The sequence below is a fragment of the Actinia tenebrosa genome, unplaced genomic scaffold, assembly GCF_029948245.1.
Source record: "Actinia tenebrosa isolate PJP-AT-01 unplaced genomic scaffold, QUT_ActTen_1.0 PGA_scaffold16__25_contigs__length_10494907, whole genome shotgun sequence".
Lineage (NCBI taxonomy): Eukaryota > Metazoa > Cnidaria > Anthozoa > Actiniaria > Actiniidae > Actinia > Actinia tenebrosa.
The window spans coordinates 10,296,090-10,322,485 of record NW_028292576.1 but is presented as its reverse complement, the minus strand read 5'-3'; the positions used below and the strand labels follow the sequence as shown (position 1 = coordinate 10,322,485).

At 36.1% G+C, this 26,396-nt stretch overlaps 3 protein-coding genes across 7 annotated transcripts in view; 1 reads left to right on the top strand and 2 right to left on the bottom strand.

Annotated features, from left to right (window-relative positions):
• Nucleotides 1–26,396, bottom strand: part of LOC116308506 (ufm1-specific protease 2) — a 34,929-nt gene that overhangs the window by 8,133 nt on the left and 400 nt on the right. The window contains exons 2-5 of the mRNA XM_031718943.2: nt 25,559–25,774; nt 24,939–25,041; nt 24,434–24,513; nt 23,721–23,845 (exon numbers count right to left, since the gene is read on the bottom strand). Of these exons, the coding sequence (XP_031574803.1) occupies nt 23,721–23,845; nt 24,434–24,513; nt 24,939–25,041; nt 25,559–25,774 (524 nt within the window). The remainder of the gene's footprint in view (nt 1–23,720; nt 23,846–24,433; nt 24,514–24,938; nt 25,042–25,558; nt 25,775–26,396) is intronic.
• Nucleotides 1,305–3,516, bottom strand: LOC116308504 (substance-P receptor-like). Its single transcript, XM_031718941.2, has one exon. The coding sequence runs from the start codon at nt 2,903–2,905 to the stop codon at nt 1,709–1,711; it is 1,197 nt and encodes a 398-aa protein (XP_031574801.2). The 5' UTR covers nt 2,906–3,516; the 3' UTR covers nt 1,305–1,708.
• LOC116308502 (orexin receptor type 2) lies at nt 9,401–22,230 on the top strand. Of its 5 annotated transcripts, none has more exons than XM_031718937.2 (2): nt 9,401–9,721; nt 20,294–22,230. In XM_031718937.2, the coding sequence occupies exon 2, from the start codon at nt 20,321–20,323 to the stop codon at nt 21,524–21,526; it is 1,206 nt and encodes a 401-aa protein (XP_031574797.1). In that variant the 5' UTR covers nt 9,401–9,721; nt 20,294–20,320; the 3' UTR covers nt 21,527–22,230. The 5 variants fall into 5 exon arrangements, with proteins under 5 accessions (XP_031574797.1, XP_031574795.1, XP_031574798.1 ...); XM_031718935.2 differs by lacking the exon at nt 9,401–9,721 and adding an exon at nt 16,756–16,848; XM_031718938.2 differs by lacking the exon at nt 9,401–9,721 and adding an exon at nt 18,975–19,278.

The window sequence follows — 26,396 nt, the reverse complement described above, 5'->3', positions numbered from 1 at the left end:
CGAGTATTTAGTGCGGATGTCTTTTTTCTTTAATGATCAGAAATAGATTCCTTTCAGACAAATGTTACAAATCACAGGAATTCGATAAAAAAAAAAACGTTTAGATTTCATTATAATATTAAGGAACAAAAATAATAATAATAAACAAATTTAATGATTTTTTTTTTGTTTTTTTTTTTGTTTTGTTTTGTTGCGAGGTTTAACATGATTCAACAGTGTTTAGGGGTTCATTGTTAGCTTGTCGTTTGTTGCCTTTCTGGTTTTTGACTCAATTTTATCTTCAAAAGAAAACTCATTGAAATGATATTTTAGAGTAGCCTATGACAAGTTTCCAGGAGAGGGTAGTTAAAGAGGAAGAGTAGAAAAAAACATAGTAGAGAAAAATAAGACAGTAAAAAATAATATGAATGAAATGAGAAAAAAGTTATAAATAAAATGTGGAAAGCTAAGACAATAACAGTATAAGAAAAAAATGGATTTCAAAAATATGTTAATAGCAAAATTATTAATTTTAAATTAAAAGCTTCCGTTAAATTCATAAGAAATAAGTATGGCTTGATGAAGATAAAAGTTAAAAATGGAACTAGGAAATTAAAGAAAAGAAATATTAGGGTTTGAAAAACATGTTTAGAATAAAAAATTGCAATATAAAAACATGATTTAAAAGCTTTCTTTTATAATAACACTGACTAGACGAAGATTAAGAGTGTTAATTACGCGCATGCGTAGATCATTTCAACATATCATCAACACGAAAATTCAATCTCAAAATCGTTTGTTTGTAATTTTGGGCTGGAAAAACTTTATGAAAAGCAAACAACAAAGAAACAAAAAAGATTAAATCAATAATTTAATATTTACTAGGTGATATATTATGAGTTTCAGTTATTAGAATCCAAAAATCTACTTTACAATCATTAAATATTTCAGTGAATTGTGATTCACATCACGACGGAAATCATTATTACTATTTTTATTCTTTCTTTAGACCAATTTAAGAAAAAAATCTGCTTAAAGTATTAAACAAATTTTCTTAAGAATTTTAAAGATTTTTGTATTTGAAATAATTTCAAAAATTTACTTAGTACTGATTTGGGTTTTTTTTTTTCTTGAGGAAAAGAAATGAGCTCTGAAAAGCAATATTTTAAAGAATTTTAATTAAAGATCATTGTGTTTGAAGTATTTCAAAATTACTACTCAGTGTTTTAGGGGTTTTTTTCCTCGAGAAAAAGAAATGAGATCGAAATAATAATAATAATAATAATAATAATAATAATAATAATAACAATAATAATAATCGCATCTAACAAAAGTCTCGATGTTGTGGAGAATTTTCGACTCTTTTTGCAGAAAACTTAAACAGGACGATAGTATATACAGAAGTTCTCATCCAAAGCCTTATCAATGTTACGCTCAAAAAAACCCTTGAAATGTGGTATTACTGAATTATAGTCAAGTACAATGGCGATCTAAAAGATAACACTTGTTCATCTCGTCCTTTTCTTATTCAGTCCTCTATATCAAAGGGTTTCAAACCTCTGAAAAAATCATAACTTTCTAAAAATTATTATACATTGATTTAATTTCTCGTGTCATTAAGCTTGGATTCCAGCTGATACAAAGATTTTCAATAACCATTTCGGCTTCTTTGTGATGCCGGACAGAATACAGTCTCACATATTCAAATTCAAATATTCTTGATTCCGATTCAATGACGAGAAGAAGACGGTTCTTCTATGACCAGCTCAGGGTCTTTATCACGTACAAAAGCAGAATGGCCATCATTCTCAGTTTTTGTCGTGCTTTTGCCGTTCTTTTTGAGGCGCTTAAGGAGCAGTGTGGTCCTCTCTTGTTGTAAAGGCGTAGTTTGTATCTTCGTTGAACTCATTCTCTCGGATTCCGGATGCTGTTTCATTATTACAGCTTTAAAGCCTTTTCGGAAATTTTCATTAAAAATTACATATATGTAGGGATTTACAGCGCTATTGGCGTGGCCGAGATATAAAGTAATAAAGTCCATATGATAGGGTAGTCCACATAGGTACTTGACAGGAAATGAGAATAGCAAGAACATCCGTACGTACAATGGCAGCCAACAAACAGCAAAAACCACGACCACCGTGATTAGCATCTTGAGTACCTTTTTATTCGTTCGCTCCCTGTTTGAACGGTTTGTGATCGAGTTCTGTCCGGGGGTCGTGCGACTCCAGAGTCGTATAATGACTGTAGTATAAATAACTGCTATTATGAAAAGTGGTAGGGCGTAGAGGCCAATAAATAGCGCGATAGTGTAAGCCAAGGGGGATTTGGCTTCGTCAAACAATGGTGACCACTTTTCCACACAATAAACCACACCGCCAATTTGTTCCAGCCTCAAGGCGTACAGATTCGGGCAGGAAAAAACTATAGACGCGAGCCATATCGCGACGATTATCTGCTTGGCTCGAGGAAAGGAGATTGTGCGCTTAAGCGGACGAAATATCGCGAAGAAACGATCAAAAGCGATAGCAGCCATGCTTAGAACAGAACAACTGATGGAAACCAATTGGAAGAACTGGAAAAGCTTACATAAAGCTTCGCCAAATGTCCCGCCAATGTACCAGATATCGACACCCTGTATGATCCAGAACAATGTTGGTAACATGTTGAATAAGGTGGTCAAAAGATCTGCAAGTGAGACATTGACGATAAAATAATTGGTAACAGTGCGCATCCTTGCCGTTCGCCGAACGACCCACACAACCAGGGCATTTCCAAGCAAGGACAGCCCAATTATAGCAAAGTACCAGAATATCTTTAAACCTTTGGAAAAAATTGAGTCTTTCGATTCCGGGCACGCTAAGGTGTTGGTGGTATTTTTGCCTAAAGTGGCGACCGCAGGATCACTTGTATTAGGGAAATCCATGGTAATCAGCGGGCAACTGAGCCTTGCTTTACTTTCAATAAACCACTCCAAAAAAAATCAATAGTTTTTGTTCTGTTTTTGCACGAGAAAACCGGGAACGCTTGCTTTGAAGATCTCAAAGTCTAGCCAGGAACAAACGTAGATAACTTGTTTCCTCTACGGAAGCCGCGCAAAAGGTCAGGTAGCCTCCACTTTGAGCGGAAGATCTCAAAATCAGTCAGAAAAAATATCGAGAAAACTATTTCGAGGCAAAGCAAAATTGCTACATCAATCTGAAGCTTTACCTGAAGATCTCAAAATCAAGCCAGAAAAAAATGTCAAGAACTTGCTTCGTCTACGGAGGTCAACCAAATTGACACATCAGATTTGGGAGGCTTCCACTTTACCCGACAGACCACTCAACTAATAACACCAGGATCTTTTAAACCAAGCGGCTTTATACTAATTCATTGTACTCTTTATTGCGAGATATCATTGGGCAAGATCTGCAAACGAGCCCTAGTCGGCGAACAAAAATACGAGCCAACAGCTGAACAACTCCACGAAAATCAAAAGGATATTGCATATACGTAATAGGTTTGGTCACCGCTCTTAATAATCCACGCAAACAAGAAAATATAGGAAAGGAATAAGGAAACAAAGGAAGCCTCCTACTCTATGGTTATGCAAACACATATTGGAATACATCAAAAATAACTAAGATACGAGTCAGGTGGTTAGATAGTTTAGGTAATATTAATGTCAGTTCGTTTGAAAATGTCATGTTCTTGTCAAAGAATATGAAATGTACACTCTTAATGAAGCACTTTTTTCAGGTGCTAAAGGCTTTCGTTAAACAATGGGTTTATTTTTCACAATTCGAGATTGCAGTTTTGGTGTCAGAAGTGGGGTTACGAGTCAGTAGCTGAGTCGATATCAGTTCGTAAATACAAAAAACTTGAATACTTAAGGGTTCACGTTTATCGGAAATATGTTGTAATGGCAGGAAGAGAAGAATACAAAGATGTTCTAGGTAAAATAATTTGGCTCACAATCTTCAATATTTGGGGAAACTAATGAGAACGCGCTCAATTATTAGCATTTCCTATGACAATCAAGTTTGTTAAAGGATATCGGAACGACACAACGTAAACCCCATTTACTTAATTACATGTAACAAAGAACAATTTAAGTCGCTTAAGACTGTACTTGAAGGAAATTCAGAAACCTAATATTCCAAAACAAAATAAACAGCTAGATGCATGCATTTATGTAAAAAGTTACTCTCACTAGACATAACAAAGATAACTGAAATAAATGAAAGAAACTTTCAAAAATAAGCGGAAGCATAGTTCGGTAACTAAAGAAAGAATGAACGATAGAATAACTGAAACTCCAGTCTTATAAATTTGAATAATTCTAGAAACAACTTGATTCCACAGATGTCAGCCATTAGAGATGAAACTGTTCGCACAAAATTTAATTGCTGTAGGTTATTAAGTAAAAAGAAACTATTTCGTCTATTTTGATGGGTAAAGATTCACTTCATTATTTCCTTGCGTAAACAAGTCTTTAAAATGACGATTCCGCACCTGACTATGAAAAATAAACATATATTAAACTGCTGTTTTACAAAGGTGCAAACCAGAAACATAAAAAGTATTTGAAGGCTTTTTTGGAGAAATGAATGTAAGTTTTCACGAGTTTTCTAGATTTCAGTGGACGTTCTTGGATTTCTCTCGCTTACACTTTTAAATAGGATGTTGAAGTTATAGTGTTCACGATCCGATGGCTTTGGAGCGCAAAGGAACCTTGGTCGTCGATCGAGATATTTCATTTATTGCTTTAACTGACAAAGAGGAAAAAAAAAAAAAAATCTATGGATTCTGAGGAGGTCTGAGGTCCAAATTAAGATTTCAGAATATAATATTAGAACTCAAAAAGCATCTTTAAGACGAAGAGTGCGTTGCTTGTGGTAAAAACTATTCGAATAACGTCATGAGCCCGAGGGATGAAACTATCTAGACACTAGCTAATATTGATTGAGTGAATATCAGAAAAACAAAACAAAACATGTGCTGCCTGTGGAAAAAGACATTCGAGCAATGTCATGAGCCTGAGGGCCTGGTGACCTGAATCTATGAAGACACTAACGTTGCTAATATTGATTGAGTGAATATCAGAAAAACAAAACAAAACATGTGCTGCCTGTGGAAAAAGGCATTCGAGCAATGTCATGAGCCTGAGGGCCTGGTGACCTGAATCTATGAAGACACTAACGTTGCTAATATTGATTGAGTGAATATCAGATAAACAAAACATGGGTTGCCTGTGGAAAAAGGCATTCGAGCAATGTCATGAGCCCGAGGGCCTGGTGACCTGAATCTATGAAGATACTAGCCTTGCTAATGGATTGATTGGCAGTTTTTAGATCAAAGCCTGCATTAAACAGTGTGTAACACCACTGCTGTACTACGGACGTCAACGGGTCTTTCCTGAACTACATGTTAGCGATAAACCCTCTGACTTAGAAACTACATCTAAGGTTGTGTAGAGAACATATTTTGAATCTGTGGCCTTTTAAAGCTATTAATATATTTGAAAACATTAATGAAGCAGCTAAATTATCCTAAAAACCCCCGGGGCAACTGAAGACGCCTTTTTTTATATTTTTTTCTCTCTTTGTTTAGCTTTCGGGGTACTTTTCGAAATGATATATGATCTATGATAACCAATAGAAAAAGGGCGGTTTTCTTATCTCTTGCCTTTGTATACAGATAACGAGCCTTAATGCCCCAATTACTGAAAAATTTGGAAAGTTGAATGAATGAAGCTTTTAAGCCGTTAACATCGACCCTCCCAACACCGGCCCCTTCTCTGTTACACTATACATATTGAATTCAGAATCTTATCGATAATCTAGGTATATATATGCTGCTTGACTCGGTTTGATGCCACTAATAAGCGTAGTGATGACGAAACTGTTATACCTTATGGTTTGGTTATATAGCGATAAGACAGACACTGGCTCAGCAGGAATTGGAAACAGATGGATGAGAGTGCCTGGCTAGCACTCCAGAAACCCAACACAAAGCACACAGAGACAAGAATTCAAATCACCTTTCGTTCGGCTTGGATGCTGTTGTTTAGAGGCCGGGTGAATTTTGCCCTTCTCTACGTTCGTCACTGCCATAAATCTGGTAAGGATATCATGTATATATTTATTTATTTATTTATCTTTGATTTCAGCTAGTTTAGCACAGCTGCTGAATAAACACCAGATTGCAGCCAGATATTTTAATCGCGATTTGAAAAATCCTCTTCCAATGACAAACGACAATACTTTGTCTTACATATTCACAGTCCTTTCTTTCATAGGTTCTTTTATCGTCATCTTTTTAAATACCAAATCGGTAGATATTTTGTAATTTAGCTGTAGGTATTTTATTATACCAAATTCAACAATTTTTCCACTCTAACATATATATAACTGACTATTTCTGACAACTTTTCCCTATATATAGAGAGTGAATATAAAGCGTCAACCGTCAAGGTAGTTAAGGCTGCGTTCATAATGTATGGCAGAGGGGGGGGAGGTGAACATTTGAAATGTCCAGAATAATAGAATAATTCTTAACACCCCCCTTAAAGTCATACAAAAAAAATACAATCCCCCTAAGCAAGGCTTGTAGTTTCTTCCAAAAATTGTGCATCCCCCCCATTTTTCTGATAAAAATTTGCCCATACCCCCCTTTTTCTTACCAAAATTTTCCCGATCCCTCCTCAATTTCACCTGCCCCACCCCTCCCTCTGCCATACATTACGAACGCAGCCTAAGAACCCTCAAAAACGAATACCCTCTCGCAGATATTTTGTAACTTAACTATAGGTCTTCTTTAAATCACCAAATAAATAAAAAATTCAAAATCGATATAAATTTCTGACTACTTGTCCCTAGATATAGTAGAAACGTCAAACCACTCACAGATATTTTGCAACTTAGCTGTATATATATATTTAAATTATCAAATGAAAACAATCCTTCCACTTTATCATATTTCTGCGGACTACCCTTTTCCAACAAGGAAGACAGCATTTAACGTTAAGGCAATTGCGAAAAACTAAAATGGACATTCAAAAACATGATCTAGGCAACATGTCGTAAGAGAACAAATTCAGCTACGAAGAAAAATATCTACTGCAACTTGTTTTAAGTCTTCACCAAAGCCATCGAAAACTATTTTTCAGTCGATTTAAAAAAATTTCTGTTTGTGGTATATTCTATTGGAGGAGCTTATCATACTAAACAACCGCATTGGCCTGGTCTGAAGTGAATTAAATCTGGAGCGACTCGAGCACTATCGCGAGATTCTGATGTGTAAGTGAACACTTGAATGCAGGTTTTATGAGTGTTTTTGTTTTTTAATTTTAAAAAAGCTAAAATAGCCTAAGTGTTGTAAAGTGCTATTATAAGGAGGTATTGTTCTAACGGTATCTTGATATAGCTTTTTACGAGTATGTATAAATGCATTGAAGTCCAGTAAATTGTGCCATAAGTACGTCTGCTTCAATAATACCTATCGTTAGATTGGTGATGGAAATCTCGTCTTGGAAAACCTTCTAGCGAGGAAGCAAGGAAAAGAGAGAGAAAGATAGGAGACAGAGAAGAAAATAAAGAAAAAGACGGAACGAAACGAATGAATAAAGGGAGGAAGGAAGGAAGGGAGGAAGCAAAAAAGGGAAAAAGAAGAAAGAAATAAAGGAAGAAAGAAAGGAAGGAAGAAAGAAAGGAAGGAAGAAAGAAAGGAAGGAAGAAAGAAAGGAAGGAAGAAAGACAGACAGACAGACAGACATGCAGACAGAAAGAAAGAATGAAAGAAAGAAAGAATGGAGAGAAATAAGAAAGAAAGAACGAAAGAATGAATGAAATAAAGAAAGACGGAGAGACGGAGAGGAGGAGGAAGGAAGGAAGGAAGGAAGAAAGAAAGGAAGAATGAATGAAAGAAAGAATGAATGAATGAAAGAAAGAAAGAAAGAAAGAAAGAAAGAAAGAAAGAAAGAAAGAAAGAAAGAAAGAAAGAAAGAAAAAAAGAAAGAAAAAAAGAATGAATAAAGAAAGAAAGAATGAATGAATGAAAGAAAGAAAGAAAGAAAGACGGAGAAAAGGCAGGAGAAAGGAAGGAAGTAATAATAATAAACCTATTTACCGCTTCACCTATTTTCTCAACGATCTTTCAAAAAAAGATATCTTGTCTTAATACATTTATATTTTTCAATCAGACGATAATTAAAAAAACATTAACGATGCAAGTGGTGATATCAGGCACTATATAAACCCACGCGTCTCGTTAATACATTAAGTGACAATACACACTTCTAACATAATATACTTTCTACTATTACTGATCTAAAGTATAAAGCTGTTAAGGAAAATATCTTTCTAGAACTACTATCTGTTTTAGAGCCGAAAGTCGTTATCCATATGACCTCACATTCAAACAATTAATTTAAAGCTGACTTAAAAAAACACGAAGTTAGACGCGAAAGCATTAAGAGTACTAAGTAGATGAGTGTTTACTAGAGTGCATACCATATATCCCTGATAAACCTTGTAAGAAATTGCACATATTTGCACAAATAAGTAAAAAAACAACAACACGAAGTTAGACGTCTGAAATGGGAGAACATTATGCACAAGGTAAAATATGGTCTATGATGAAAGCTTGTCTAGTAATCACACCAAAATGAAGATCGATAGGAACGGAACAAAAAGAGTAATAGAGGCTTTGCACCATCACGTGACGGCAGCCATGTTAGATGGCAGGAACAATACAATCGTTTTACATAAGAAAGAATTCAATTCCCAAGAGTAAAGGGATTTTATTGTTCTGCCATCTAACCACAGGCAGCCCAAGCAGTTTTCGTGTGCTGTTTTCGTGGACATATTCCCAAGATGGCGTCTCAAGCATGGGCCAAGGCGCCAGCCATGTTGGCTTAAACAATAGATTACACCACGTATCCTATGGCATTCAAGAGCTTGAGGATAAATTTATGCTGGTTAAACAAATATTCTATCAGTCGTCTACCGCAGAGGTCCCATATTTCAATTTTTATTCTCATAAAAAAAAAACATGGCCGGCCGTGTGATAACAATCTTGAGTCTCCTAATTTCTCCCGAGCGGGGAAAAAAACGATTTCTCATTTCAAGGAACCCACTTTTCCCACTTTTATCTTTGATTTGTGCCATTTCTGTTAGCCTGTGGTATATATTAAGCACTCACTCGCAAGCCCTCACCTCCGTCAACACTTAAAGATAAAATCCGTATCTCAGCGCGGAATATCCTGTATTTTTCTGCCGTCGAATTTAAATAACGTCGTGTTGTTATTACAACTCTACGTATCATTACTTAAGCGGAAGTCTAACCCATTAGTACCTTGTATTTTGGATCTTATTAGTTTGTCTTTATTGCTCAATTTGCATAAAATCATTACAGTATTGTGCTAATAGATTATTCTTCAGCGTGGCCTAAACCCTCAACAATTCTCTCTCAATAACACAGCCAAGCGGAAAAAAGCTCACTAGGCCCCAAGTTTGTAAGAGGCTACTCAAAGGTGTTTACATTTTGAGGATAGTACAAATGAAAGCGGTTCTTCCTTGAACAGACACGAAATGACAAGGATTCAAGAGTGATCAGCTTGAATTAGCCTCGAGTCGGATCAGCGACACCCCTCTGCAACACATAGAGCAGTGATTTAAACGCTTCTAGGAAGGCAATACGTTATTTTTTGTGGAAAATACTGCAGGAACTAGACGAAGTATTCCATTTTACGAATAAGGTAAGGTGTAGTTAATTTGTGATGGAATCAAAACAGCGTCAACACTTCAAATCTCTATCGATAGAGACTATAAAGCCGCTAAGAATATGATTAATGGCGGAGATAACCGGAGTCTTATGCTAAAAAAAGATACGTAGCTTTCAAAACGACAAACTTAGGTCTTTGTTTCCAGTTATTTTTGTTTCAAATTGTAAATATATTCATTTTAAATATTTTACGAACTTACTGAGAACTTGATACAAACATTAAGTACATCTTGATTCAATATTTCTGTTTCTGTGATCTTTTATTTCAATATATTACAGCGTAAATTTTTTTTTTAAACCTAGAATTGATTTAGTATAAGTTCGTATTTAAACATACATTCAATTCATCTTTGTACGATTTTTGTGTGGTAAGATTTAGACGATTAAAGAAATGGTCAGTGTAATGCTAAAAATTGATTTAATCATGATAAATTTCAGACCAACAACACGAAAAAATATAGATTACCAACTCTTTTTTCTCCTAAATATTAGCGCCAATTTTCCACTAAGTACAGTGTTCTCTTTAAAAAAAGCGAAAAATTGCTATTATTTCCACAAGATGAGCCGTATTATCCATAACCAAAGAATACAGCTTTAATTGGACGATGTAAGAGTAGTGTTTTATATCACTCATGTATCTGAAATAGAAACTTTTGCGGTTCCTGTGTTGACAATAACAAGCCAGTTTGTTTTGCACGTTTGTTAAGCCCTCGAATCAAGTCACTAATTCTGAATTTTGATATAAAAACGTACAAATTATTAGACCTTATTACCAAAAATTAATAATCTGTTTACACTAATGTTATATCATCAGGAAGCAACTGCTTTCTTACTTTTTTCATCTCAAAATTCAAAATTAATAATTTCAACAGACGGTAGTTTTTTGTACAATACACCTTATCACTATAGCTGAGCGTCGTTTTGTCGTATTTTCCCGCCTTTTTGACTGCGGCGGGACGCGTGTGTATAAATGTGTCGTCAACCCTAATTGGAATTTGATTGGCTGATATAGCGATTGGTTTATTTGTGGGTGGATGGATGGATGGATGGATGGATGGATGGATGGATGGATGGATGGATGGATGGATGGATGGATGGATGGATGGATGGATGGATGGATGGATGGACGGATGTGGATGGATGGATGGATGGATGGATGGATGGATGGATGGATGGATGGATGGATGGATGGATGGATGGATGAATGGATGGATGGATGGATGGATGGATGGATGGATGGATGGATGGATGGATGGATGGATGGATGGATGGATGGATGGATGGATGGATGGATGGATAGACTGCTAGACTGGTTTAAAATAGGGCGCACCGGCTTGTTTAAACTCAACTGCCCCATTGTCGCATTGTCACAACAGTCGCATTTTCTCAGAACAGCTTTCCGGAAAGAAGGGTCAATCGATAACAAAGTGCAACATGGATTAATATTAGTGGCACATCCTGAGGTAATGCAAGAATCAATCTCTAGATATCCAAGATTCTTAGGCGTGAACATGAAAATAGATTGGAATCGGCTAAATTTGGAAGAATTAAAACGGTTGGAGTACAAGTGTTCTACGTAATTCTACATCTCAAAGCACTCGATTCGTTTTTTAACAGCTTTATTGGCCTTCAAATTCACAATAATGGTTTTAAATGGAAAGACATTCAAGGGCTGTAGGTGGGTGGGATGACGTTTATTTTGCAATAAAACTTGAAGTTGTGTTGAACACAAAGGAGAATCATAAAAGAAGGAAAGGAAAGTAAAAGATAAGATATAAGACTACAGCGCACTGTTATATAGGGAGAGTGAAGGAAATCACTGAGTGCGCACCTTTTGCTTAATGGGAGACAAGCTAAATACTAAATATTTGCTACTAATCTTATGTAAGAAAAATACCACCAATGATAATTGATGATGACCTAATAATGCATGACGATGATGGTGATGTTGATGCTGCTGCTACTGGTGCTGATGATGATAACGATAACGATGATGACGGTGGCGAAGGCCCGCATAATAATGATGGTGATGATGATGATGATGGTCGTCGTCGTCGTCGTGATAAACTTGATTCTAATGATGATGATATATGATAATGATGATGATACATGAAGAAGAAGAAGATGATGATACATGAAGATGATGATGACGATGATGATAATGATGCATCATATTTTTTTACTCTACTGCATCAAATATTTTTCCTTATACGAAATAAGGCGAAGAAGAATAGAAATTGAATACAGGATGAAAATAAATTTAAGGTGACTGCCTACTTTTGAAAGTTCGATTTGAGTCCACGATGTGCGCGCGCTCAAAAACCGCTGAAACATCTACAAGATTTTATCGAAGAACCATACGCGTTTTGAGCTTCAACAGGGCAAAACCCTCAAATTTTGCACGCGACTCTCTATTTTTTGATAGCTCATTCAAAAAAACTCCTAAAAATCTAGGTCATATCAACATTTTAGAAAACGTTTATATTCTAACACATGAAAAAAATAGATTTTTGTAGGGATTTTTGTTCGACTTCATTGGATTTTTTAAGAGCACCGAAACTACAAAATATGACAAATCAATGTATCTCTTTGTCTTTTTGTCGAAAATATCTATGTATTATTGTAGAATGATCGACTAGCCTTTATTCATGCAATCATATAGTCTGCAAATAACTTTTATCTTATGAATCTTAATTTTTTTCTAATCACTTTTGGTGGCGCAAGTTTTGCTCCAAAAGTTCGCGCGTAGGCTTCCATTAAATGCTGATTATCTCGAAAACAAGCTCGGGGCACCCAATTTTTCTTTTCAGATTTGGAATCAGTATTAAATTTCAATTCAGAATACCGAAGTTTTTTAAAAAAATTAAATTGTTTTCCAAAAGTAGGCAGTCACCTTGACGATAAAGTTGTATTGCTTAATTTCTTCCATAGATCCATCAATCAGTGAATAACAACGAAACATATCCTAAAAATATGATCAAAAAGATCTACACAGGAAATCAAAACCAGTGATTGAATTAAGCCTGAAAAAGAGATAAAACATTCACTTACTAGAAGATATAGAAATATAGATAAGTCATAGTGCTTGGGAACATATTCTCATCATTCATTTACTATTTGAGGTTTCCATTGTAAGTTTGAATTAAGATCATTAGTGAATTAACGTTTTACCATTAGATTCAAAATCAACAAATTCTTTAAATTATTTAGTAGGATTATTTACAGTAATAAACATATGTCTTTTGCGTAAAACTAACGAGTTATTTTTCTATTTGCACTAGAGAAATTATAGAATGAAAATATGTTTATCAGTTATATCAATAAACGGTATTTAAACTCGATTAGCGACAGAAAAATAGTCTACGTTGACGACTTTAAGAGTCACTACATGCACAATTTCCCCAAAACAAACTCAAAAATCATGCTAGGATTATCTGGAGGAAGTGGATATCAAATGGTTGACAGCTTAGCTAAACACACTTGGGAATTGCGACTAAATGATGGAATATCGTAACGAGACATGACTAGGTAATGTGTAGGATATCATGGCGTTCAATTGTCGGACACAAACATCACGAAGCATCAAGTAGGATGTGATTTGTTTTGACCTGGAAATTGTAGAATGTGATTCAAAGGACTACGACTAAAAGGTTTTTTGCTTAAAACTGATAAACAAATTGTATAGGCTTCATAAAACGAATTGCTGCTGAAAACATTATTTGACTATGGCGGATTTAGGGGGGGTTCATTGGGTGTAAATGAACTCCCCCTCCACCGGCTGGTGCCTTGGATTTTTTATATTTTTTTAAATAAATAAATAAAAGTATGGTACTAACTCATGAGATTTAATATGAAATGGGACTGGTGGATAGGTTATCCTTATCAGGAGCGCCCCTAGGCCAGTGATGTGCCTCATGGGAAAAATGGTGATGCAAGAGAACGTTATTGTTGTGCCGAGATTTGCAAAAATGAACCCCCCCCCCCCCCCCCCTCTTAAAGTCCTGGATCCGCCACTGTTTGAAGCACGGGTGTTGTGCGCTGCTAGAGCAATTTTCGTATGACTGAAAAATAGTCGTCGGTGCCGTATGCGTGCCTTGCCGCGACCGTGATGTTTCTAGACTTTTGATTGGGGGAATTTTTTTCGCGCAATGTGATTGGTCTGGCAATGCCGTGACATTTGCGTGACCTTGATGTTTTCTAGACTTTTGATTGGGGGATTTTTTTTCGCGCAATGTGATTGGTCTGGCAGTGCCGTGACATTAGCGTGACCGTGATGTTTTCTAGACTTTTGATTGGGGGATTTTTTTTTTTTCGCGCCATGTGATTGGTCTGACAGCACCGTGACTTGGCGTGACCGTGTCCACGCCTTGTTCATGTCGTGTTTCAGGCATTTGATTGGATGAAGAGTAAATTCTCGTGCAAGGTGATTGGGCTGGCATAGAGCAGTTTTCGTATGACTGTGAAATGCTCACGGCACGAACACGGTCGTCACACGGCAAGGCATACGCCAGACTAATCACTTTGCGCGAGAAATTATTCTCCATCCAATCGAATACCCAGAACACGGCATAAACACGGCGCGGACGCGGTCACGACAAGGTCACGGCACTGTCAGACCAAACACATTGCGCGAGAAAAAAATCAGCCAATTAAAATTCTAAAATCTCACGGTTAAGGCACTGCACGCTTACGACACTGCGCTTTTCACAGTCATGCGAAAACTGCTCTATGCATTTTCGTGTCATCTAATGCGCCACCGATGCTCAAAACCGCAATCATATGTGCGTGCAGTTGCGTTTTAGTTTCGAGAATAATTTTCCGAGTCCTTTCGTTTTCCTCCCTCCGTACAATTCAACTCCTAAATTCCAATTCCATTATGGAACGAGGGCCACAGGTTTGTTAGCCAGTGGTTTTAAAGTAAGATAAGGATGATTTGATCACCATACTCACATTCATCGTCATTTATTATTTATTTATTCATTATTTCATTAATTCGCTTATTCATTTTTTTTTATTTATTCGCTCGTCCGTCCGTCCGTCCGTCCGTCCGTCCGTCCGTCCGTCCGTTCTTTCGATCCAATCATTACATCTTTCAAAAAAATATGGACTTTTATCAAAAGAATCTTCACTTTAAAAAATATGTTTAAAAGCCAGAGCAGTTAACTAAACAGTAAACATGGCGAACTGGATTAGTTAGCTTTCCTCAAAAGTTAAAAATGAATTAAATGTATCACTTAAACTCCAATCTAGTCTTTTAAGGCGGCAAAAGTGCCCTTCCTTACAAGCTTTTTTCTTGACTCTTGTTTTCCATTTTGGTATTTGATTATAGGCAAAAAAAATTTTTTTTTCCATTTGAACCCCATAATGTATGAAAATGTCAGTCTTCTTACACCGTATATGATGGATTTATCGAATACCTAATGGAGGTTGGTCGCTTAACAGAGGTCGTTCGCTTAATATTGGTGGTCACTTAATAAAGGTCGATCGCTTAACAGAGGTCGTTTGCTTATTATGGGTGTTCAATTAATAAAGGTCGGTCGCTTAACAGAGGTCGTTCGCTTATTATTGGTGGTCACTTAATAGAGGTTGATCGCTTAATAGAGGTCTTTCCTTAAATGGGTGGTCACTTAATAAAGGTCGATCGCTTAACAGAGGTCGTTCGCTTAATAGGATTCGTCACTTAATAGATGTCGGTCGCGGACGCAAATCCCATAACATGAAAAAACTTTATACTTTATCGGAAGTGATGGCCCCTGCAGAGGTAAGGCGGGTTTATAAGACTTTAATATTTTACCAATGCTGGTATGTTAATGCTGAGCAGTTTAGAGCATATCAAATCTGGAGTATTAAAGCAAAGCTCCAGCCGCCATATTGGCCGGATTGGGTGACAAGAAGCCTGGGTCGAGTAAATATCGATGCTAAATTCTGAAGTAAAAATTTCTTTCTTTCTTTCTTTCTTCCTTTCTTTCTTTCTTTCTTCCTTCCTTCCTTCCTTCCTTTCTTTCTCTCTTTCTCTCTTTCTCTCTTTCTCTCTTTCTCTCTTTCTCTCTTTCTCTCTTTCTCTCTTTCTCTCTTTCTATCATTCTTTCTTTCTTTCTTTTTTTCTCTTTTTCCAATAATTTAAAATCTTTTAAGAGGAATCTTTCGTCTGTTGGTCCTTAACACTTTAATTACTATAATATTTTTGGGGGGTAAATGATAATTTTTTTTCATAATCTGTCTATATATTCTTAACGTTATTATCAATTTTTGATATATATTACCTATCAACTCAGTTTTCATGAAAACCAATTTGTACATTGATGAAATTTCCCAAAATTAAATAAAAGACTCTCTCTCTCTCTCTCTCTCATTCTTTCATTCATTCATTCTTTCTTTCTTTTTTCTCTCATTCTTTCTTTCTTTCATTCTTTCTTTCTTTCTTTCTTTCTTTTTCTTCCTTTTTTTTTTTTTTTTTTTTTCTTTTTTTTTTTGCCTTGGTAAAATGATGGTGCATGGTAAATAGTGCACATTAATGAAAAACTAAAGTCCTGCATGATTCGTTCCTACAATGCATAATGAATATAAAACTACTTTCTACGTAGGCCTTAGAATACGTTTATCAATTTAACAGACGAAGCACTGTCTTTATTGTCACAAAAACACACAATACAAGCTAGAAATGAAATGAAAATTACAAAATAAATAGGTGCTGTTTCACGAGTTTTGAAAGGATTCATTCTTTTAAGTTGATTCTTAAACATCTGTTCATAAGCAACGCTGTTCAAAATACAGCCTCATTACTCAATCAGAATCGCGACAAAACAGGATAGCTTTATTTAGAATGACTTTATTGTATTTTTTTTTTGTTAGGATTTTTTGTTTTTGTTTTTTTGCAATCTGATTGTAAAAACTGAAAATTTTTCAAAACCTTAAACTGTGGATTTTATTCATACCACCTACGTGTAAACTAACATTATATGCTATTGTCACTGAGCCAAAGTTCAGGGATTAAAGAAAAATATGTTAATAACCTTGATGGTTAGCTCATAAAAACTAGTTCGAGCCAAAAATCCGAGTAAAGATAAAGCCTTCCAGATTCGTCCTTCAAAATCATCTTCGGTAAGTTAAAAAAAACTACATGGATTATCGAGTAGTTTTTTAATTTTTTTACTGTCATCATGAAGACTGAAAAATATATATTACTGATGATAAATATAACATACTGTCTTGAAGAAAAAAAATATTGACGAAGATAAAGATGGTTCTAGGCTTTACATCATTAGTCTGTCTAGCGGAAAGAATATAGGTAAATCTGCTTCACACTCTCTTTTTTTTCCGTAGTAAATCGACACTGATATCGATAATGTTTCTCAAAATCCCGTCTCCAGATCTTGAAGATAATTACGTTAAAATACGTCGATGGCGTCTTCTTTCTTGATCTCTTGAAAGTATAATTTAGCTATAAATTAGACTAATAGTATAAATTTTTTAAAGTGGAATTGGAATTTTCAATAAAAATCCGAATAAAGAAAAAAAAAACGTTTTAACGACAAATATTATTTTAAAATATAATTCATGCAGAATGAAAAGTATAAAAGACTAGTTTTATCTTTATAATTTGTAAGAAAAAGGTATCCAGTGAAACTATATTAAGTAAGAAAATGCATTCTGAGTTGACTTGTCTTACTGAGACACTAAATAAGATTTATAATCACTCATTATTTTAAAAACTTCAATTTACTCAACTTATTTTAAGTCGGACTAATTTCGTGAAGATGCCATTCTGGTTATCCTCGCTCAACTTTTTCTAGGATCCATCTATCATTCAAAGCTTATCATATGCTAAAAGTTAAATAGACACTATGAGGCCGTCATGCTCTCTTGAGCAAAACTGACTGAATACAAATGAAAGTTGATTGCATGTTTAGTTTATTTTTGAAAAAACAGACGCTTCAAGCCATACAGGTGTTAGTAACTTGGTTGGTTTTTGTCTTAAACCCAGAATAATAAACATGACGCCAAAAACCCGCTTCGATATCATTTATTATGTCAAAGCAAAGCAAGTTTTTTACTCGATTGATAACCATATGTATTCTTGAAATGAAATCATTTCTAAAGCTTCTGTGATTAAATATGAGTACATAAGATGGTATATGTCGCACTGTTTCAACCGGTATCGTCTTTAAAAAAAATAGCCGAAACTTTTGAATAAAATATTGGCTAAAAAAGGAAAGAAAAGAGCTACAATTTTCTAGTAAAGAAAACTAAATTAAATATCGAGTGAGAGCTATAAAGAAGTATAGATAATAAAACAAAAAATAATGGAAAGACGAAAAATAAGAAGAGATATTAAGACTTATGTTTTACTTTTTAAACGGTGAAAAAGAACACTGATTTGGTAGGAGGAAAGATGCAAGACAGATAAACACTAAAGGTCTGTTTGAAAAATAAATAAACTAAAAACAAAGCAAACGATATCCGACAAAAAGAAAGAACAAGAACAAATAAAATAACAATAACGCAGCACAGGCACCCCATTTCACACAATCAAGGCTAATCTTCCTCTAATGAATTTTCAATGTTGAGGCTAAGATAAATTGCTTAAAAAATTTTTTGTAACGCTAGCGAAACTTGCATTTTTTTAGAAATTTATTTTAGCCTCGAAATACAAACTTCATTTACAGCCTTTCTACACGTTAAAGCGAGCTAGAAGTCCAAAGAAATGATAGAGTGTGCAGTTACAAACGTCGCTGTTCAATAAATTTTTGATTTTTACTTAACTTTCTAATTCGCTCATATTAAGTATTCGAGTACAAAACAAGATCGTCTCGAGAAAAAGAAGAAAATGAACAAACGGAAATATGCTTTGACGTCACAAGAACCACATGTCAAAAATCCCGATTTTTTGGCGACAAAATAATGATGTTGAGCATGCGCAGTGGAGCAAAGTAAAATGATCTTATTTTTCCTGAGAAAACATGCAAAATACAAAAGCATATAATACCCTAATCATTTAATAGTTTCGTTTTATTTTTACGGTGTATTTTGCTTTTAACTCGAAAATGCCTTGGGCGAAATTATGAATACTCCTAACACCTGAGGGTCTAATTCATTATGAGCAAATTATTCGCCTCATTTCAACAAAAAATAAGAGAGATTGCAAGCAGTTAAATAAAAATGAACAATTGTATTTGCAACTTGGGGTAAACTAAATCATATATGATTCTGTAGATGTAGCAGACAGCGTGAAGCAGCAGTTTTTTTACTGTTTTTGTTAACTTAGCCAATGTGGGACTCTTGGTAATTTATGACATGATAACCAGGTTATCAGTAGATCAGAGCTGAAATCAGAGCGTAGTTCCAGCGAAAGATAACATACTGAGAAAGCAATAAACGTATGTCACATATTTAAGGTTATCCTATGTATTTATTCAAATGGATAATATTTGAGGATTACTTGGGTTTATGTCATACTGAATCACATAGGTCAAGATTACTGTCACTACATAAAACAACTCAGTGGAACCAAGATAGAATTTGAGCGCCAAGGTCAGTCCTAACTTTAAGGTAAAAAAAAAATTTTAGTCGAAGAGCTGTCGTTGTTTTAGCCGTCTCGAAGAACGGACTTCGTACCTTTTTAGCTGTTTTAGACCGGTTTAGTTTTTGATGGGGCTTCGAAACAGAATATTTTTACATTCATAAGAGATTGACAACCGCAATCAAGTCCAATGATTAGCTTTATAATTCACTCACAGCTTCACTCAAAATCTTTTCCTTTCCACTCTTAAGGTGTAATTGTCCGTCAGGATTGCTTAAGGCACTTGACTGGAGTTCGATTCATTATTTTTATAAGAGATTTACAGTCAATGATCCCGGTAGAAAAACAAACATACAATACTGACTGGTTGGAGGCTTTTAAGTAAAGTGAATGAAGTAACAGACAATTTATCATTGGATATGCACAAGATATATTTTTAAATTCGACGCTTCTAGCTTATGGAAAGAAGTATTTTGGTTCTACGACTATAATCGGTTCTGTACCACACACGGAGAATAAAATCTCGATTGTGGTTTTAGAGATGTAATATCATGTTCAATACTGACCAAGTAAAACAGCCCTTAAATGTCAGTGATTCTTGACATCGTTGACTGAATGTTGGGTTAACTAAGTATCCAAGTCAATACAATTCAATTTTCGATCTGTCTTTGAGGACAGCTGTGTGGTAAGTACTATTTACTTTTGACTCTTAATACGTGCAAATACTGCTAAAATGACAAGTTCGAGCCACTTTACATCGCGTACCATATCAAAGTAGAATATTCTAAAAGATAAGCTGTGTAAAACCCTAAAAAAAAATAGGTTCCACCCGTGCTAGAGATCTTAGCGATTTTGCTGGAAGTGTTGTCATTAAAGCGGAGGTGGGGAATTCTAGATAAACCTGTTACCATTTTGGTATAAAAACAGCTTCTGAAACATCAAATATTTCATAGAAACGACAGCGGTGAGACGCGCGGGAAAATGTTTAAAGTTTGACTTAATCGTTTTTCAAAAATTTCTCCACAGATTTGCTTTTGAGTGAGGAAAATCCTGATGCCGAATTCGTCATTACCGACGGTTTTCCGAGGAGCAACAGCCTCGTCGTTATATTCAACGATGTCCATCGTGACCAACACCAACACAACAGGGATCACAGGCGAACAATGCCCAAAGAATCAAGACACAAAATTTGAGAACGCTATCAAAATTCTGCTTTATGTCATCGCTATGCTGGTATCTCTCATTGGTAATACTTTGCTAATATACTCCGTGAAGAAACGAAAACGCATGCGCACTGTGACGAACTTTCTAATAGTCAATATGGCAGTTGCAGACCTCTTTATAACTGTATTTAACATGCCAACCTATTTGAAGATCCTCATAACGCAAAAGAACGACTGGATAGGGGGTCCCCTGGGGATACTTTTGTGCAAGCTGGTCCTCTTTATCCAGGGTGTGTCAGTTACTTGTTCAGTATTGAGTCTGACTGCATTGAGCATACATCGCTTTGTATCTGTTTTCTACCCGTGGAAGAAACTTATCGACACCAGAAACGTAAGGTATATCATCATTACGATATGGATTGCATCTTGCATGTTCATTTTGCCATTACTGTACGCACTAAACGTCATACCAGTGGATAATGTAGGGCTTGTGTGCGACGAAAAGTGGTCGCCATTATTTGACGAAGAAGAAGCACCAAAGACATACACTATCGTCCTCTTCGTGCTGTTATACATGGCACCTTTAATGATCATGGCAGTGCTCTACACGGCTCTAATCCTTAAACTCTGGTTCCCATCTTCGTCCGATGTTTCGGCGAATGTAAGCCGAAGACAGTCCGAAGAAGCTCTGAGCATTGCCCGAGTTCTTAGCGACGAGAAAGCGAAATCTTCCCGATTATCAAGATCAAAGAAAATCGTTTTAAAAATGTTAGTGACAGTTGTGGTGGTATTTGCACTGTGTTGGCTTCCCATGCACGTGCGGGTTTTTTTGTTCTTTTTCAACAAGGATGACTATAAGTGCGGGCTTCCACCTTTCTTAGACTTCATTGGTTACTTTCTGGGTCACGTGAACAGTGCGCTAAACCCTTGTATCTATGTCACTTTTAGTGAGAGCTTTAGACAGTCGTTTAAAGCAGTTCTCTTCAACAAATGTGCCGTCAGAAGGAAACCCAAAATAACTCGTCACTACCACTACAAGGGAGCTTGCCTTGTCGAAATGCAAAAACTAAGAACTAATATCAAACACAAAAATTAAAGAATTCTTCTAGTTTGTTTAAATAAATTTAAATATGATAATTCAAATAACTAAAATAACTATAATAAACTGAAGAATGTAATAAGTGTAGAAAAATATCTGAAGAAAAAAGCTTATTCAACTCGCAAAATTCATGTCGTAAGAAAAGAAAAAAAGAAAGAAGGAAGGAAGGATTAAGGAAGGAAGGAAGGAAAGAGAGAAAGAAAGAAAGAGAGAAAGAGAGAAAGAAAGAAAGAAACCTAGCTTAACGCCCCAACACTCCAGTTTATAACCATAACATCATTAAAACAACACGAAACGATTGTCGGCAGTTCAAATACAGAATATCCGACCTAATAAACACGGATTACTAGAAATAGGGCGCGCTATTCTTTTTGAAAAGGTCATTTTCATGTCGGTAGTTTTAGAGGATCCTCATTAAATTTCGTAATTTGGCCCGAAGGCTTGGAGCCGCTTTGAAAAATTCACAGAGACAAAACAAACCTTGTAGATAAAGTTGAAAATTAGGTAAACAAATAAATGAGACGATTAAGGTAATCTTTTAGCCAATTCATTACAGGGTTCAGATTAAATAAATTACCCTCCAGAAATTCAAAAGGTTTTATCTTACAGCTGAAGGAAACAGAGGCCGATGAAGAGACGGTGTCTAGATAAAACTGTGATTTTATGTGGGAGAACGATTGATAATGTTACCATATGCCTTAATAAACAAACCCAATGAAAGATAGAAATTCCTGAAACACCGCGGTAAACAGTAGGGGTTTGGCGTCATTTATTTTGAAAGACAAAAAAAATCAAACTTTATCCATACCTTGAAAAGACCTCTCACTGCTCGAAATCAGAGCACGACTAACTCGCAGATTGAAGTCTGAAACAACCTTCGGGCTGATCTAAGTCAGGGCGTGGTTAACTCGCAAATTGAACCCTGAAACAATCTCTTGGCTGATCTAAGTCAGGGCACGGCTAACTCACAGATCTGACCCTGAAATAACCTCTGGGCTTATCTAAGTCAGGGCATGGCTAACTCACAGATCAAACCATGAAACAACCTCCTGGCTGATCTAAGTCAGGGCACGGCTAACTCACAGATCTGACCCTGAAATAACCTCTGGGCTTATCTAAGTCAGGGCATGGCTAACTCACAGATCAAACCATGAAACAACCTCTGGACTGATCTAAGTCAGGGCATGGCTAACTCGCAGATTAAACACTGAAACAGCCTCTGGCTGCTGATCTAAGTCAGGGCACGGCTAACTCACAGATTGAACCCTGAAACAACATCTGGGCTGATTTAAGTCAGGGCACGGCTAACTCACAGATTGAACCCTGAAATCTCTGGCTGCTGTTCTAAATTACAGCCGGATTGAACTGGGAGGAGTTTCGAGGGAGGAATTAAATTAGAGAACCTTGAAAAAACTCCTTGAATCAAGGGAGAGATCTAACAAACTCTAATCACATTCGATCATGCTAGAAATTGAACCTGTGACCCGTTCTACCGTTACGCCTTCTTGATTTCGTTATTCCACATAAGCAGATTCATTAACGTAGTAGAGTGACTAAAGCACATTTCAAATTTTCTTGGGATTTTAAACTAAGCTTAGACTAAAAAAGTGATATAAAATAACTTTGTTGTTGCTAATGGTATACCAGATATATCATATATACGTACTGATGCAACCTGTATACCACAGATTAGATTGCATCGTAAAATTTACGTCAAAAAAAGATGTCGCATTTAGTATCAATAACGTTGGTCGAAAATAAAAAGAACCTGAATAATTTCTAACTTTTCACTTATGAAAATCAACTTTTATAATGCGAAAATTATATGAAATCAGAAATCATATTTTCCAATCATTTGGCTCTGTTTGGCTCTAGATCACAGCTCATCCAATCAGGATGCTGTAATTCAGACCTGTCAATATGGCTCTAGATCACAGCTCATCCAATCAGGATGCTGTAATTCAGATCTTTCAATATAGCTCATCCAATCAGGATGCTGTAATCCAGACCTGTCAATATGGCTCTAGATCACAGCTCATCCAATCAGGATGCTGTAATTCAGATCTTTCAATATAGCTCATCCAATCAGGATGCTGTAATCCAGACCTGTCAATATTACTCTAGATCACAGCTCATCCAATCAGGATGCTGTAATTCAAACCTGTCAATCATTAAAAAGTGCCCGTCGTACCTTAGTTGAGGAAGACAAAAGTTGTAAAAAGATCCCTCGATGAAAACGTCTTCCAATCTCTTCCATTCCAGCCAACCATTTTTTGTAAGAACATCAATATTTGCCTTTCCCACAAAATGAGGATCCTACAAAATGAGGATCAGAAAAAAACTCTAAGTTATGTACAAGAAATGCTGTACCTAGGGAACCAAATGAAAAGGGGTAACAGAAGGACAGATGGATGGGTAGGAAAACAGGGGAATGGAAGGACAGACAGTAGGATTGAATGAATGATGGATGGATGGGTGGGTGGACAGACGGACGGACGGACGGACGGACGGACAGACAGACAGAAGGACGGACGGACAGACAGACAGACGGACGGACAGACGGACGGATGGATGGATGGATGGATGGATGGATGGATGGATGATGGATGGATGGATGGATGGATGGATGGATGGATGGATGGATGGATGGATGGATGGATGGATGGATGGATGGATGGATGGATGGATGGAATACAATCGACAATCGACAATCAAATTTTTATATAATTATTGTAAATATGCTAGCTGCCTATCCTGGCTAACCTTTAGGTTATTATAGGTAGCTTGTGCCTGAATTCTTGTTAATTTATATATCTATGACTTGTAAATATCAAATTGAGGTACCAAATAATAAAGTATGTATGTAAGTATGTATGTAATGAAGAAAGAAAAGGAAGAACTTACAGCAATAAGAAAATAATATTCGCCTTGTTCAGTACAACAAACTCCAAGTAGAGTCTTAGAAGAAGCATCATTATCACCTCCTAGGAAAAGAAAATAGAGGCATGTGTAAACACTGTATTATCAGCAAAATATATGATGATGATGATGATGATATTGAATATGATAGGGATGATGATGGTGATGATGATGATGATGATGAATATGATAGGGATGATGGTGATGATGATGATGATGAAGGTGATGGTGATGATGATGGTGATGGGGATGATGTTGAAGATGATGATGATGGTGATGATGTTGATGATGATGATGATAATGATGATAAGCTTTCATCATTAAACAGTACTGATTCTGCTCTGGACATAAAATCAAAATTAGTTTCAAAGTTACTTTTGCCTAAGGTACAGCAAATAATATTATGGCATTTTAACCAGCAGTAAGCAAATAATTCAAGTCCTTCCTAGTCCGTCACATTACATGTAAGCTGCTGGGGTTACAATCTTACCTATCATAACCGGGCTTCCAAACTTAACAAAATGGTTCAAGATTTCTTTGGCTTTCTCTGCAACTTTAGATCCAGATTCAACATGCAGTATCTTACTGCTGACCTACCAAATTGAGAGGTTTTAAAAAAGTTAAAGGAATTCATCATGTTGGAGTTTATGGAGGGAGGGAAACTTGAGAACCTTGAGAAAAACCCTCAAATCGAGAGAGGGACCCAATGAACTCCTCTCACATGAGATGCCAAGTCCAGAAATAAAACCTGAGACACCAGAGGTGACAGGCAAGTGCAGTATTGCCTATTATAAAATAACTGCTCTAAATCTCACATACTGATTGGTTGGGAGCGCATGCTTTATGAGAGCACACAGCACACACCCTTTCAGTTTTGTCATTCATGTAATTTGTATTTTATAAAAGTAATAAAAAACTTGCTTGCTGTGCTGTGTGGAATTAAAAGCACTTGGGGATTGGCAGATCACTCTAAAAGTGTCAAGAAACACTCTGTATGCAACATGCTTCTCCTAACACTTCTCTAGTGTTCTGCCAACCCCACGTGCTTTATAACTGCACACAGCATGCGCACGCGTTTTCTATTTCTTCTCCCTAGATTAAATATCTTACATCGTAAAGGTGATCCATCACAAGGAAGACTTCATATGTTCCAATCCATTCTTTTGATCCAAGAAAAGAAGAGGGCTTGTCTTCTAATGTCACAAGAATCTGTTGTATTTCTCTCAGAGTGGGCACTGCATGAGTTCTGTTCTTTGACTGATCACCAAGTGCATAGCACACCCAGGAACATAGTGTTTGAAGACTGCGATACCCGCAACCCCAACCCTATCATAAAAAGACAAAACAAAACCAAATAATGTTGGAGATATAGGCACTCTGAGATTAAAGTGAGTTGTTGGTTGGTGAGGGACAAAGAATAACAACTTGTCAACAAACGATGTCCTGCTGAAAATTGGCACTTGTCTGGCCAAACGTCTTTAGTTTAGGTTTTTTTTTCCTTCTTCTTAACTAGTTTAGTTTATTTTTAATGCTAAAACATGTTTATCAATCTGACGCAACTGGCCGGAAAGTCTGCATGGCTACAAGCAACATGCCAAATAATGTGCATAGATACATGACCATATACATGTGTACAGCACTCCCTTAGCTGTCGCTATACAATAGTACTTCTTTTACAGGGCTTCTCAATCACACGCATGAAATCATACAATTTGCCATCGTGACAAAGTAGGTTTTGGTGGACGTCAATCAATGCCTTTCCATGACATTCCATAGGAACGTGCCCTTAAAAGCTTTGTGTGTTCTGACAATGCTGGGAAAGACTTTGATTGGCGTCCACCAAAACTCTATTATGTGTCGAAAAACATTTTCACGATTTTGTGCGTGTGATTGAGAAATGCTGTAACGCTTCTCTCATGTTCTGCTAATATCCCTGCATGCCCTATAA